Source organism: Canis lupus, chromosome 25 (genome assembly GCF_003254725.2).
Source record: "Canis lupus dingo isolate Sandy chromosome 25, ASM325472v2, whole genome shotgun sequence".
In the NCBI taxonomy this organism is placed as follows: Eukaryota; Metazoa; Chordata; class Mammalia; order Carnivora; family Canidae; genus Canis; species Canis lupus.
The window spans coordinates 17,410,491-17,425,332 of record NC_064267.1 but is presented as its reverse complement, the minus strand read 5'-3'; the positions used below and the strand labels follow the sequence as shown (position 1 = coordinate 17,425,332).

Below are 14,842 nucleotides of genomic sequence, written 5' to 3'. Positions count from 1 at the left end.
CCAGGATCTTCAGTACATTAGTTTGTTTTTGTAGAATTTTTTTTTAATATTTTTTTTCTTTCTTTCTTTATGATAGTCACACAGAGAGAGAGAGAGAGAGAGGCAGAGACACAGGCAGAGGGAGAAGCAGGCTCCATGCACCGGGAGCCCCACGTGGGATTCGATCCCAGGTCTCCAGGATCGCATCCTGGGCCAAAGGCAGGCACCAAACCGCTGTGCCACCCAGGGATCCCATGTTTTTGTAGAATGAACTTAAAATGAAATGAATCTAACTCCTTGAGGTAGAAATACATGACTTTTAAATGCCAAATTTGGAGTTAAGGTTCCAGTTGCTCAGTGCCAAAACATCAAACAATTCAGAAAAAAGTTAAGTCACAGTGAAAGTCAGTTTCCACAAGGAGAGCTATATTTGACAAGTTCCAGGTCTCCATAGTTAGCAGATGTATGGTCTCGAGACCATGGATAGACCAGATGAAAGGAGTGATCAGATTCCTGTCCAATGTGCTGGCTTGCATTAAAAAAACCAGGAAATCCACAGAACACCTCTGTTTCTCATGTGTATCTGTCCTCAGGAAACGAGTGCCTTCTTATAAGGCATCTTACATCTTCCATTTTAGCATGATGGTTGCATTTTGTGATTTCAGTACTGCATTATTAAGGTTTCATTTTAAAATTGTTTTTATTTATTCTGGGTGCTACTTAATAGTTCACTGCATTTTTTAGTTTTTATTGTCCTGGGTGTGAACTTTTCCTGTGACAATATATCTCTTAGTTTTACACTAAAAATAATTTTATATTGAAAGTGAGTAGGGTAATATGACTCAGTGAACAGAAATTAACTTTATGGTTAACTTTTTGAGGAATGTGTGCTTTATAAAATACATTGTAGCCATTTTTTTCTTTTTAATTTGAAGTTTTGTTTTCAGATTATATACTCCAAGGGTATGTTTTTTTACTAGAATATCTTTTCACAGTTTTGCTGACTTCAGTGGTATCCCAGGCAGAGTGATCACTCATGCTCAGTGCCCACCACCTGTGGACCAGCCAAAGGTTACATTCTGAGGAGGGGAAATAGCAAAAGCATATATAAATAGACCTAAATTCAAAGAATCACATCAACAAAATGTAGCTGGCCTCTAGAAGAAAGAGGGTTGAGTATGTGTAGGGCAAAAGCAGCCTGGAGAAGCCAGAGGGACTGAGGACTCATATTTTGCAAGATTGTTACTCCTGTCAACTTCGTCCCAGGGCAAGTACCTTCCTCACCTCAGAAAGTCATAGAGTAGTTGTGCTGAATGCCCTGGTATTGAAGCATTTGAAAGCTGGTGTGTAACACAAAGTGAGCTTTATTAGCAGTAAATATTAGGAGAGAGTTGATAGCACTGACTGTAGCACCAAAGTATTCTGTATGTCACAGATTCTGAAGAAATGTCTCTGTGTCTGTCTTCCTTGCTGGTCTCATCTGCTTATGTGTCATATGTTCTCTGGTACAGTGTTTCTCTAAGCCAAGGGGTCAGCACACTTTTTATGTAAAGAGCCAAGTAATATATGGTTGAGGCTCCAGGGCTGTACCTGTACTTGCTGTGTCGTGTTGACCGGCATGGACAACATGTAAGTGAATGGATACAGCTGGGCTCTCTGAAACTTCATCTGTGGACACTGAAATTTGAATATCTTGTAAATTTCATGTGTCACAAAATATTGTTATTCTTTTGGGTTTTTTTCCCCCAGTTTGAACCTAAACTGTATTTAAAATTGGAGGAAAAAAAAAAAAAAAAAAAAAAAGAATGTCTGAACCTTTCTTAGCTCACTGGGTGTTTAAAAAAAGGGGATGGGCCAGGTTTGGGCCCCAAACTGTAGTTGGCCTACTTCCTGCTCCAGGCCAACCTCTCCATGAATATTCTTGAGTGCGACAGGTGGGGACCTTCCGTGTACCCACTTAATCAGAGCGCTGATTTCAGCTATATGACTTAGCTGTTTACATCCCAGCCACCTCCAGATACGTCATACACATAATAACAGAGTGTCTGAGGTTTTGTGTCTTCATAGAACATGGTCCTTCCTCTGGCCCTTAGCTTATTGCCCTACATTTGAGATCGTTGTAATTAATTCCTCAATCCTGGTATTCATTCAACATCTGTGACCCTTTTTTTTTTTTAAGTCACCACATCTTATGTGATCTTGGGCAAATTACTTAATCTCTTTGTCACAGTTTTCTTATAGGTAAAATGGGAGTGAAAATAGGACCTACCTAATAGGGTTTTGAGAGGGAGAGATATGTTAATACATAGAAAGCTCTTAACACAGTGCCTGACACAGGCAAGCACCTAATAAGGGTGATTCCTCTTTGACCAAAGAGAACAGAGGCAGTACCTGAAATTCTGGTGTCCACATCTGTGTAGAGTGAGGGTCCATGTTCTTACCTCTACTGCATATATGATCTTGGAGTTGGTTATTCTCAGTGTTTCCTACCACCACAGGATCACATTTAGCTATACATGAAGATAAATGTCAAGTGTACCTCTTACTACAGAATATAGAGTTTATAAAAGGATTTCTTTAAGCAAAAATTCTAGAAATTATATATGCAAATGAGCTATAATTTGAAGTTACCAGTTTGGAAAAAGCTGAATATTTATTCCAGTAATGCTGTTAGTCAAAACATTCATGAAACTCCTCTTTTGGGATTTCCATCAGAGACAGATTACAGGAAGCAAAGGAAATCCAATCTAAACGTTTTACTGATATATGTAATATATGTATTTAAATGATAGAATATGTAAAACATATAATATATATTTTTAAAATATATATATTTATATATATACGTGTGCACACACACATACACATATACACATACACAACATATATTCCATCAGTTTTTTCCTTTCTTGTCTTTCCGTTTATCAGTAAATAAGCATTTATCAAGTTCCTGACCATAGCAGGTATATTAATAAATACCAATTCCCTTTCAACTTCTCCCATGTTTTTTATATACCAGGTACTGAATTAAGCATTTAAGATATGCAAAATATAACTGGGTGGCTCAGTTGGTTAAGTGTCCAACTCTTGATCTCAGCTCAGGCCTTGATCTCATAGTCATGTGAGTGAAGCCTTGCATTGGGCTCCATGCTCAGCCTAATTGAGCTTTAATAAAATGTAATAAATCAGTTATGTACTTTGCATATATCTTCACTGATTCCTTCCACAGCCTTCTTCAACTGAGTGTTGCCTGTTATAGGAGCTATCACAGTCAACTTTTCCAATTTTCATACATCCCTGTTGGCTGTTTTGTTGGGTAATAAATACAATTAGATGAATAAGAATAAGGAGTTAAACTGAGACTCACAGCTGTAACAATGTAAAAATGAGCTGAAGTTTTCACAGTAAAACTAGGTCCAAGCAATGGGCCTTGTAAAATTATGTGAGGACTACATCATCTGAGCTGATGATGCCACATTCCTTTCTTGGATGGAAGGGGTTGGGAGGGTACTTTGGCTCCATGGCTGTGGTACACGGCCCTTAACTTTCAGAAGGGGCAGAGGCAAAGGAAGATCAGCTTCCTCATAAGACAATAGATCATTTATAAGCCTGACTACAAAGTACCTAGAAGTAATTCGGACAATAGATTCATGCTACAGGTCTCAAAAGTACTGTCTGATGTTCTTTAGTATTTCTAGGTATGAACAAAAATTTCTTTATACTTTCGGAATGAGAGAAGATCTCCCATAGTGATTGCATCTTCATAGGTGCCAAGTGAGTATCATCTTGGAGATGGAGGAGAAAGACCAAAAATATTTTTTTAATGTCTAATGGATAGTGAAATTAGAGTTTACAGCTCACCAAAAGAGAATAATTTAAGAAGAGATTGAAAAAGTAAGGGCAGTGTGTTTGTAACATATTCAGGGCAGTAGGAAGAATTTTTAAAGATTTCATTTGGATAGCACTTTTAAAAAATAAGAAATCAGGGACAGTTCCCCCTAGCCCTAAAGGAAGGGGGAAGGATATTAGAGAATTATCAGATAATGGTTAATTTGACCTTGAAAACTAAAGAAGGCCATTAGATTTTTCACTTAGGATACTGTTGGTAACTAAGGAAAGTGGCCTCAGTACACTGTTGGAGGCAAAAATCGAATTCCAATGACTTAAGGAATGTATAGGATGCAAGAAGGTGGAGAAGAGGATAAAAACTGTTCTCTCATGTATGGTGGTAAGTATGCAGCATCACCAAGAATTAAATGTAAATTAACCTAAAAAATAATCAGTGATTTTGAAAAGGATAATACTGTAGGATAACAAGGATGAGATGAGATGGGCATTCTCTATAAATTAAATGCTGCTGGTGGGAACTCTAAGTGGTATACCTTGTTGGGAACATTTGGTAGTATTCATTAAGACTTTTAAATGTCCACACCCTAGTTTTGGACAAAGAATTATATATACACATATTGATTACATTATTTGTGATAGAAAACATCAGAATGAGCTAAATGTTCAACTGGAAATAATTCCAAGTTTAATTCTGTTCTCCACAGTGTATCACTGTGACAGTTATCACTGCGCTTCTCTACTGTGGGGACATCCGACATCATGCTTCCTTGCCTACTCTTTAAGGGACTTATGTTGCCATTAGAACACCAAAGCCTTCAAACATTGAATATGACAGCTTCCAGAGGTGATAGAACTTTTGAAAAAGAATCTTATTTGCAATTAGAATGTAGTGAATAACAGTAATTATACAACATGGTTTCCTTTTTACTTGTCTGTAATTTATACAGAAGTGTTAAAAGCATACCGCAATCAACAAAATAGGAAGAAGGCAAAATAATCAGATCTTTTGTTGGATTTTTAAAAATATGTTAAAGATAGAGCATCATAGAAATTATTTATAGTGATTATTTAAAGTAGAGGATCCCTAGGTGGCGCAGCGGTTTAGCACCTGCCTTTGGCCCAGGGCGCGATCCTGGAGACCCGGGATCGAATCCCACGTCGGGCTCCCGGTGCATGGAGCCTGCTTCTCCCTCTGCCTGTGTCTCTGCCTCTCTCTCTCTCTCTCTCTCTCTCTCTCTCTGTGTGTGTATGACTATCATAAATAAATAAAAATTAAAAAAAAATAAAATAAAAGTACCCACAGACGGTAAAGGATTTGAAGGTAGTGGCCATGTTATCTTTCCTCTGCCATATGGAACAGCTTCAGGTACTGAGGAGAGGAGGAGCGCAATTAATACTCATCAGAATTTTATTTTACTATTTTTAAAGATTTTATTATTATTTACTTATTTGAGACAGAAAGTAAGCAAGAAAAGAGTAAGAAAGAATGAGCAGAGGGAAAGGGAGAAGCAGACTCCCTATTGAGCAGGGAGTACAACACAGGGCTCGATCCCAAGACCCTGGGATCATATCCTGAGTTGAAGGCAGATACCCAACCAACTGAGCCACCCAGGCACCCCTATACTCATCAGGGTTTTAAAATATCATTGATGGCATGAAAGATAAATCTATATACTTGTCTTATTTTTACATGATTCCTGTAAATGTAGTATGGACTCAGTTTTGTAAAATTTTTGCTGTAATCTGATTCTGTTTAAAGAATTGACAAAAATGGGGATCCCTGGGTGGCGCAGCAGTTTGGCGCCTGCCTTTGGCCCAGGGCGCGATCCTGGAGACCCGGGATCGAATCCCACATCGGGCTCCCGGTGCATGGAGCCTGCTTCTCCCTCTGCCTGTGTCTCTGCCTCTCTATCTCTCTTTGACTATCATAAATAAATAAAAATTAAAAAAAAAAAAAAGAACTGCATAAAAAAAAAAAGAATTGACAAAAATGAAGCATATTGCTTTTCATCTTCTCTTTATAGTTACTTTTTCTGCCTTCATTTTATCTACAACTATAAATATTGTCATGCTCTTAACCATATTCTTTCTAAATAAGTAGAGATTGTCTTCCCTTGGAAAGTGATTGCATTTTTATTTGAAGAGAATGCTGAAAATTTATGTAGAGCCTCTTTATTTAATTTGTGCCATGAATAGAGCCTATGTAATAAAACTCACTTTCTTACCAGAAAAGGAACTCGTATTTTAAGGCCTTTACTTTCTAAAATGTTACAAACAGTTTGCCTTCCTAGTATGAGTTACCTTGTAAAAACATTGGTCAAGGCAGGATGTAGTCTCTCCTCTAGCAGTAGTAGTATTATGAGATTTTTTTCCCCAAATCTCAAGATTGCAAGCTTGTTTTATAAGACAAGAGGACTTAGGCTATTCTGGAGATAGGAGAAGGGTCTAAAACATAGAGCTATGAAAAGAGGTCGTGAGTTTACTTTGCCTTGATACATTGTTAAGACAGCCATATTCTGTGCTGTTAAGCTTGGAATAGCGTATGGATAGGTACGTGTACGTGAATAAGGCTGTGCTTACTCATATAAACTTTCCACAACTGGATGGAAAGTGCCACACTTTACATAGGTCCTTTGCTAAAAAGGCATAATTGTAGAATGGGCAAGGACTAGGTTGGCAATTGGAATCCTCGGTTTCACAGATGGCCTTGGCACTAACTTAAACTGTGAACTCTTGAACAAGTGACTTTACTTCCTTAGGCCTGTTTCTCATCTGAAACATAAAGAGGTTAGGCTTAATCTTTTTAGTAACATTATGTGTTTCCTGCTGACTATAAAATTATTACTTCTATTTCTGACAGTAAGATGGACTAAATATTCAGGGAAACTCCTCCAGGAATAGCACTCCTAAAAATGGTGAATTCAGTATTGGACGGGGGGTTTGGTGGAGAGGAAAGAAAATAAGAAAATGAAAAAGGTTTTTAAATGCATGGCTGAAATGGCAAGAAAAAAGGAAAATCTTTGGAGATTAAAAATGAGTAGAGGGGCACCTGTGTGGCCCAGTTGGTTTAAGTGTCTGACTCTTTTTTTTTTTTTTTTTTTTTAAGAGAGTCAGAGACACAAGCCAGAGAGAGAATTAGGTTCCCTATGGGGAGCCTGATGCAGGACTCAATCCCAGGATCCTGGGATCACGACCTGAACCAAAGGCAGATGCTCAACCACTGAGCCACCCAGGTGCCCAAGTGTCTGATTGTTGATCTCACGGTCAGGTCTTGATCTCAGGGTTATGAGTTCAAGCCCCACATTGGGCTCCTTGCTGGATGTGGAACCTTAAAAAAAAAAAAAAAAAAAAAAAAAAAAAAAAAAGGTAGTAAATTTAAATCCAAAGGAATAAATTTGTGTAGAAGCTGGCATTGGTTCTAGCTAATCCCTGGTGGCCTAGAACCTAGATTTATAGGCCATTCATGAGGAACAAAGGATGCAGTGAGGGGCCCCAAAAAGTCAGAGATCAAATCAAAGAATCCCTTTATAAAACCAGGACCCCTAATAGGAAATACTGGCAGTAGGTCAACTAGAAAAAAAATCCACCCTGCAAAGGATGGATTTCCATGTTGGCACTACTGGAATGTAAAAAACAGGAAAAGCTCCCTGGAAAATTCCTAACCATAAACCCTCAATCACAGACTTTGGGAGCTAGAATATATATTACCTGTGTGACCTGAAGGAACCCCACACTGAAAATTTGGCACAAAGTGGAACGGAGTTGGTGCTGCTCCCAGGTACCTAAGGAGAAACAAGTTTAAATCTATCCTGAAGTAATAAACTGTAAATAAACCTCAAATACATCCTTCAGATAAAGTTTAAAAAAGCAGGAACATACAATTTAAAGATGTCTGAGCGCATGAGGAAAAAGCACTATGAATGAGCAACAACAGAAGCTGTAGAATCCAATTTTCAAAGACTACAGATGTTCTAATTATCAGGTAAAAATATAAAAGTGAGAATGGAGATATCTCTTGTTATTTGAACTCTAGAACTGAATGGATTGAATTTGTTTTTTTTTTGTGTGTTTGGGGTGGGGGGTTTGATGATGTGTTTTTATCCTCTGGTACCTGAGCTCTTAAACACTTGCTATCTAAAATTGAAGAATCAGCACAATCCCTCCCTCATTGTCCAGATTCTCACTATACAAACTCAGGAATCAGATCAAGATAGTGGGCAAAACTTGTGTATTTTAAGTATGACAAAGGGATAAAAGAATATAAAAGTTACTACACAGATTGAAAAGAACCAAATACAGCTTCCAAAACTAAAAAATATAATTGAAATTATAAACTCCTCTATTAGAAATTTTGTTTTTGGGGTTTTTTTGTTTTTTGTTTTTTGTTTTGTTTTGTTTTTTTGCTTTGTTTTGTTTTTTGAGAATTTTTTTTTAAGATTTTTATTTATTTGAGATAGAGCAAGAACACAAGTGGGGGGAAGGCAGAGGAAGAAGTAGGCTTTCCACTGAGTAGGGAACCTAACATGGGGCTTGATTTCAGGACCTCAGGATCATGATTCAAGCTGAAGGCAGATGATTAACTGACTAAGCCACCCAGGAGCCCTGAAAATTTATGGTTTAAACCAGGGGTTGGAAAACTACAGTTTATAGATCAGATCTGGCTTGAGCTACCACCTATTTTTGTCAATAAAAGTTTTCCTGGAGCACAGCTATACTCATTCTGCCTTAATGTTGCAACATAAACCATATGGCACACAAAGCCTAAAATATTTTCTAAATGGTCCTTTACAGAAAAAGTTTGCTGGCCCTGAACAGCAAATTAGATCAGATGAAGAGAGAATACATGACCTGGAAGATAGAGCTGAGGAAATTACTAAGAATGAAGGATAGAGGGTCATAATGATGGAAAGCAGGAGAGATTGAGGGACATGAAGGATGTGGTGAATAAGGTCTAGCCTAGATATAATTCCTAGAATAAGGAAAAGGAAATAAATAATGGCTGAGATTTTCTAGAATTAATAAGATCCTCAGGGGGCACCCGGGTGGCTCAGGGGTTGAATGTCTGCCTTTGGCTCAGGTCATCATCCAGGAGTCCTGGAATGGAGTCCCATATCAGGCTCCCTGCAAAGAACTTGCTTCTCCCTCTGCCTGTGTATCTGCCTCTCTGTGTGTCTCATGAATAAATAAAATCTTTGAAAAAAAAAAAGATGCTCAGATTATTGAGGCTAAATAACTCTCAAATGGGATAAAAATACATATATTATAGCCAAGTTACAATATATGAAAGGCAGAAAAACTCTTGCTGATTTCTCAAAGCCTAAAAAGAAAACCAGAAATAGTGGAATATCTTCAATGTGTGCAGAGAAAATGACTTTCAACTTGAAATTGTATGCCATTGAGTCTGTATTTCAAGAATGAACATAATACAAAGCCATTTTAGAGCATTTTTAACCAGCAGGTTCTCTTTAAAAGAAATCGAAAAGGGGGTACTTGAAGTTGAGGGGGGAAAGCCAGAAGTACAAAAAGAAAAGAAAGCAAGTATGATGGCAAATAGGCTATTAAATCTAAGTATATGTTCAATATTTAAAATAACGGCAATACTCTGTGTTGTAGAATTTTTAAAAATCAAGATACAGTTAAATTCCTAGACCACGGTACCATTTAAGGCAGGGATGTAAGTTGTCATTTAATAAAGCATTCAAAGATCCTGGCTTTGTTTGGGAGGAGGGTAAAGAGACTGATTAATTTTAGATTATGTTAAATGCACATATTAAAATGCCTAAAATATCTAGTAAGTATAAAACTAAGTGAAATGGGATGTATAACTTCCAAACTAGCAAAAGGTAAATATTTAAATGAACAGGTAAAACAGATGTTATATGTGACTCTAGAAATGTGGACATCAAAAGTTTTACTTTTGATACATTCATTAGTAGCAGTGGAACAAAATATAGTGTCTGGAAATAGACCCAAACATACATAGTCAATTAACCTTTAACAAGTGCGAAAAGCAATTTTATGGGAAGCAGTGCTGGAATAATTGGACATCCACATGCAAAATATAATAATAATAACTGATCTATACCTTACACCATATACAAAAATTAACTCAAGATGGATCATTAAGGAGGGCACATGTTGTAATGAGCACTGGGTATTATATAAAACTGATGAATCACTGAACTCTACCTCTGAAACTAATAATACACTATATGTTAATTAATTGGAAGAAAAACAATAGATCACAAAATTGAAAACTATAAAACTTGCAGAAGAAAAAAAAACTTGCAGAAGAAAACACAGAAGAAAATCTTCATGATTTTGGGCTAGCCAGAGATTTCTTAGCTATGACATTAAAAGCTTATGATCCATAAATTTTTTTAAAATGGATAAATTGAACTTCATCAAAATTAACTTTTACTTCTCAAAAGACACTGCTATAAAAGTGAAAAGGCAAGCCAAAATAGGAAAATACTTGAAAAATACATATCTGACAAGGGACTTGTATCTAAAATATAAAAAGAGCTCTTACAACTCAATAGTAAGTAGGAAAACAACCCAATTGTCTTTTTTTAATCATGAAAAAATATATTTTTTAAGATTTTATTTATTCATTTATGAGAGACACAGGGAGAAAGGCAGAGACATAGGCAGAGGGAGAAGCAAGCTCCCTACCGGGAGCCCAATGTGGGACTCGATTCCAGGACCCTGGAATGACAACCTGAGCCAGAGGCAGACGCTCAACCACTGAGCCACCCAGGTGCTCCGTCATGAAAATATTTGAACAGGCACTTCATGAAGGAAGGTCTATGAATGAGCATATATATGATAAGGGCTAATATCTAAAATATATAAAGAACACCTATAATGCAATAACAAAAAAAATAGATTTTAAAATAGAGAATTGAATAGACATTTTTCCAAAGGATGCATAAAGATGGTTAACACACATGAAAAGATGTTCAGCATCACTAATGATCAGGGAAATGCAAATCAAAATTACAATAAGACATCACTTCACACCTGTTAGAATGACTGTCATCTCAATGACAAGAGATATCAAGTATTGGTATGAATGTGGAATAAAGGGAAACTTTGTACACTTTTGAGAATATAAATTGGTGCAACCACCATGGAAAACAGTTGGAAACTCTTCAAAATATTGAAAATAGAACTATCATATGATCCAACAATCCCACTTCTGGGTTTATATCCAGAGGAAATGAAAACAGGATATTAAAGCAATATCTGCACTCCCATGTTCATTGTAGCATTATTCACAATAGCCAAGATATGGAAACAACCTAAGTCTCTGTCAACAGATAAAATGATGAAGATGTGGTGTATATGTGCAATAAGAGTATTAATCAGCCATATAAAATAAGGAAATCCTGCCATTTGCAGGCACCTCGGTAGTTCAGTCAGTTAAGAATCTGCTGTTGGCTCAGTTCATGATCCCAGGGTCCTGGAATGGAGTCCTGAGCAGGGCTCCCTACTCAGCAGGGAGTCTGCTTCTCCCTCTGCCACTGCCCCTCCCCCCTTGTTCATGCTCTCTTGAGCATTCTCTCAAATAAAATCCTTTTTAAAAAAGCATCATAAAAATTAATTTAAAACAAGGAAATCCTATTATTTGCAACAACAAATAATAGGATTGAATGGACCTTAGGGGCATTATACAAAGTGAGATAAGTCTGACAGAAAGACAGTACTGTTTGATATTGCTCACATATGGAATAAAAAGCCAAACTTGTAGGAACAGAGAGTAGAATCATGGTTACGTGGTTATCAGGAGTGGAATTAGAAGGTAAATTAGTTCTGGAAATACAATGTACAACATTGTGATTATAGCTAACAAATCTGTATTATATACTAAAAAGATGCTTGGAACTTAAGTGTTCCCAACCCCCCACCTCATGGTAATTATGTGACATGATGGAGGTGTTAACTAGTGCTATGTTAGTAATAATACTGCAGTATATATGTGTATCAGATCATCACATTGCATCCCATAAACTTACATAATGCTATATGTCAGTTACATCTCAATAAAGCTGGGGTGGGAGGAATAGTTCTCCAAAATCTATTCATGTTGGTGCCTCCCCTGTTATTACCCCCATAGCACACAAACATACGCTCTGTACTGCTGTAGTTTTTATATAGATTTACTTTTATTCACAGGGATTTAGGAAAGGAAAACATGTCCTCAACATTCTGAACAATACACCATATTAATTATTTAAAATAAACTAAGTCATCAAAAATTTTTGATAAAGAAGGTATACAGATGAAAATTAATTAAGCACATGAAAATATGGCCACTTCTTAGTCATTGGGGAAATGAAATTAAAGCCATCATTAGATACCCAGTAGAATGACTAAAATTGAAAAGACTGACCATAACCAAGTGATGGTGAGGATGTGGAGCAATTGTTACTCTCATTCACTGTTGATGGGAATGTAAAATGGCACAACCATTTTAGAAAGTAGTTTGACAGTTTTTTTTATTTTTTTAAAGATTTATTTATTTATTTATTCAGAGAGAGCAAGAGAGAGGCAGAGACACAGGCAGAGGGAGAAGCAGGCCCCATGCAGGAAACCCAACGCAGGACTTGATCCCGGGTCTCCAGGATCACGCCCCAGGCTGCCGGCGGCGCTAAACTGCTGTGCCACCGGGGCTGCCCGACAGCTTCTTTTAAAGTTAGACATCTATTTACCATATAACCTAGCTATTCTAAGATTTTACTCAAGAGAAATGAAAGTATGTGTCCACACAAAGACTTGGACAAAAATATTCATAGCAGCTTTATTTCAAATACCCCCAAACTGGAAACAACACAAAAGTCATCAACAAAGGAATAAATTGTAGCATGTCTACACAACTACTACACAATTAAATGGAAAAACACCTGAAACAACATAGCTGAATCTCTGCTGAATCAAAGAAGCCAGGTTTTTTTAAAAAGAGCACACACATACGTAGTGATGGAAAACAGATCAGTAGTTACCTGAAGATTGGGATGGATGAATGGGGCGGGAAGTGGGAATGAGGAATTTCAAAGGGGCAAAGGGAAACTTTGGAGGGTGATAGATTTGTACTTCATCCTCATTATATTGATGGCTTTATGAGACTCCTCTATCTACACATTAAGTATGTGCCATCTTTTGTATGTTGATTATAACTACATATAACTGGGGCAGGGACAGGGTTGGTCTCCCTTGTGATACACAGTGTAAAGAAAAGATTTACATGAGAGAAACGTGAGTCGAATCTGTTCCTTTGCTAGAGCCTTAAAGCATCACATTGCTCTCTCCAATGAACTCTCTTAACTTCAGAAAGATAATAGTTTCCTAAAATACTACCAAAAATGAATACTATTACAGAAAATGTAGACTTTCAGACAAAAACAAAGGAAAAAACTAAGGTTACTCAAAATTTCGTACCCAGATAATAATGCTGCTAAATGTTGTAGCATGCTTCCTTTATTTGCCATCATATCCTTAGTAAATTTTAGGAGTAGAATTGCCAAATGTAAAGATGTGCAAACTTTTGCCTTTTTAAAAAAATCATGGTCAAAACCAAAAAAAGTACTATCTTAATTAACATTAAGTGTACAGTGTTAGTGCTGCATTGGTGTGCAGCAGGTCTCTAGAACTTTCTCATCTTGCAAACCTGAAACTCTATACGCAGTGAACAACTACTGCCCTTTTCCCCCTCTATTCTCCCCACCACTGGCAACCACTGTCTATTCTGTTTCTTGCAAAACTAAAACTGTACCCATTTAACAACAATCCTCTCCTACCCCCTAGCTTCTATTACACTTAGTATAATGTCCTCGAGGGTCATCCATGATGTAGCATATGACCAGATTTTCTTCCTTTTTAAGGGTGAGCAATATTCCCTTGTATGTATACACAGTATTTTCTTTATTCATTCATCTATTAATGGACATTTAGATTGCTGCTATCTCTCGGCTATTACAAATAATAATGAACAGGAGGTGTGCAGATCTCTCTACAAGATCCTTTTGAATATATACCCAGAAGCAGAATTGCTGGGTCATATGGCAATTCTATTTTTAATATTTTGAGAAACCTTACTGTTTTACATAGCACTACACCATTTACGTTTCTGCCAGAAGTGTAGAGATACTGTACTTGGCGACACTTGTTATTTTCTGTTACTTGGTATTGGCTACCTAATGGGTGTGAGGTCATGTTTCATTGTGCTTTTCATTTTCATTTCCCTGATGATTAGTAATGTTGAGCATCCTTTCATATACTTGTTGGCCATATAAAAATCTTCTTTAGAGAAATGTCTATGCAAGTTCTTTGCCTAACTTTTTAATTGGGTTGTTTATGTTATGGTTGTTGAGTTGTAGGATTTTTTAATAAGTATAAATATTAACCTCATCAAATATTTGGCTTGCAAATATTTTTTCTCATTCCTCAGGTTGTCTTCCACCCTGATGGATTGTTTGCTTTGCTGCACAGTTTTTAAAGTTTAATGTAATCCCATTTGTCTTTTCTTTCTTTTGTTGCCTGTGCTTTTGGTGTCACATCCAAGAAATCATGCCAAATCCAGTGTCATGAAGCTTTCCAAACCCTGTGTTTTCTTCTAGGAGTTTTATAATTTCAGGTCTTACATTTACATCTTTAATTCATTTTGAATTAATGTTTGCATATTGTGAGATAAGGATCCAACCTCATTATATGGATATAGATATACACTTTTACCAACACTGTTCAAGGAACTGTCCTTTCTCCATTGTACACATGGATTTTGCTACTTCATTCTATTAATGTGATATGTTATACAGATTGGTTTTCATACATTGGACCACCCTTGCATTCCAAGAATAAATTCCATTTGGTCCACATGATGAAGAACCATAGTTCTTTTAATATGTTGTCAAGTTAAATTTGCATTTTTAAAGGTTTTTTTATTATTATTATTCATGAGAGACAGAGAGGGAGAGAGAGGCAGAGACACAGGCAGAGGGAGAAGCAGGCTCCA

At 36.8% G+C, this 14,842-nt stretch overlaps 1 protein-coding gene across 7 annotated transcripts in view; it reads left to right on the top strand.

Annotated features, from left to right (window-relative positions):
• IFT88 (intraflagellar transport 88) overlaps window positions 1-14,842 on the top strand; it is a 136,059-nt gene that overhangs the window by 113,341 nt on the left and 7,876 nt on the right. Inside the window, exons 25-26 of one of the 7 annotated variants that reach the window (XM_025462758.3) lie at window positions 3,669-3,753; window positions 4,533-4,672. The exons of 4 other annotated variants lie outside the window; for them this stretch is intronic. In XM_025462758.3, the coding sequence (XP_025318543.1) occupies window positions 3,669-3,712 (44 nt within the window). In that variant the 3' untranslated portion in view covers window positions 3,713-3,753; window positions 4,533-4,672. Of the gene's footprint in view, window positions 1-3,668; window positions 3,754-4,532; window positions 4,673-14,842 lie in introns of those variants that run through there. 2 more of the 7 variants (XM_025462756.3, XM_025462757.3) reach the window with 2 other exon arrangements.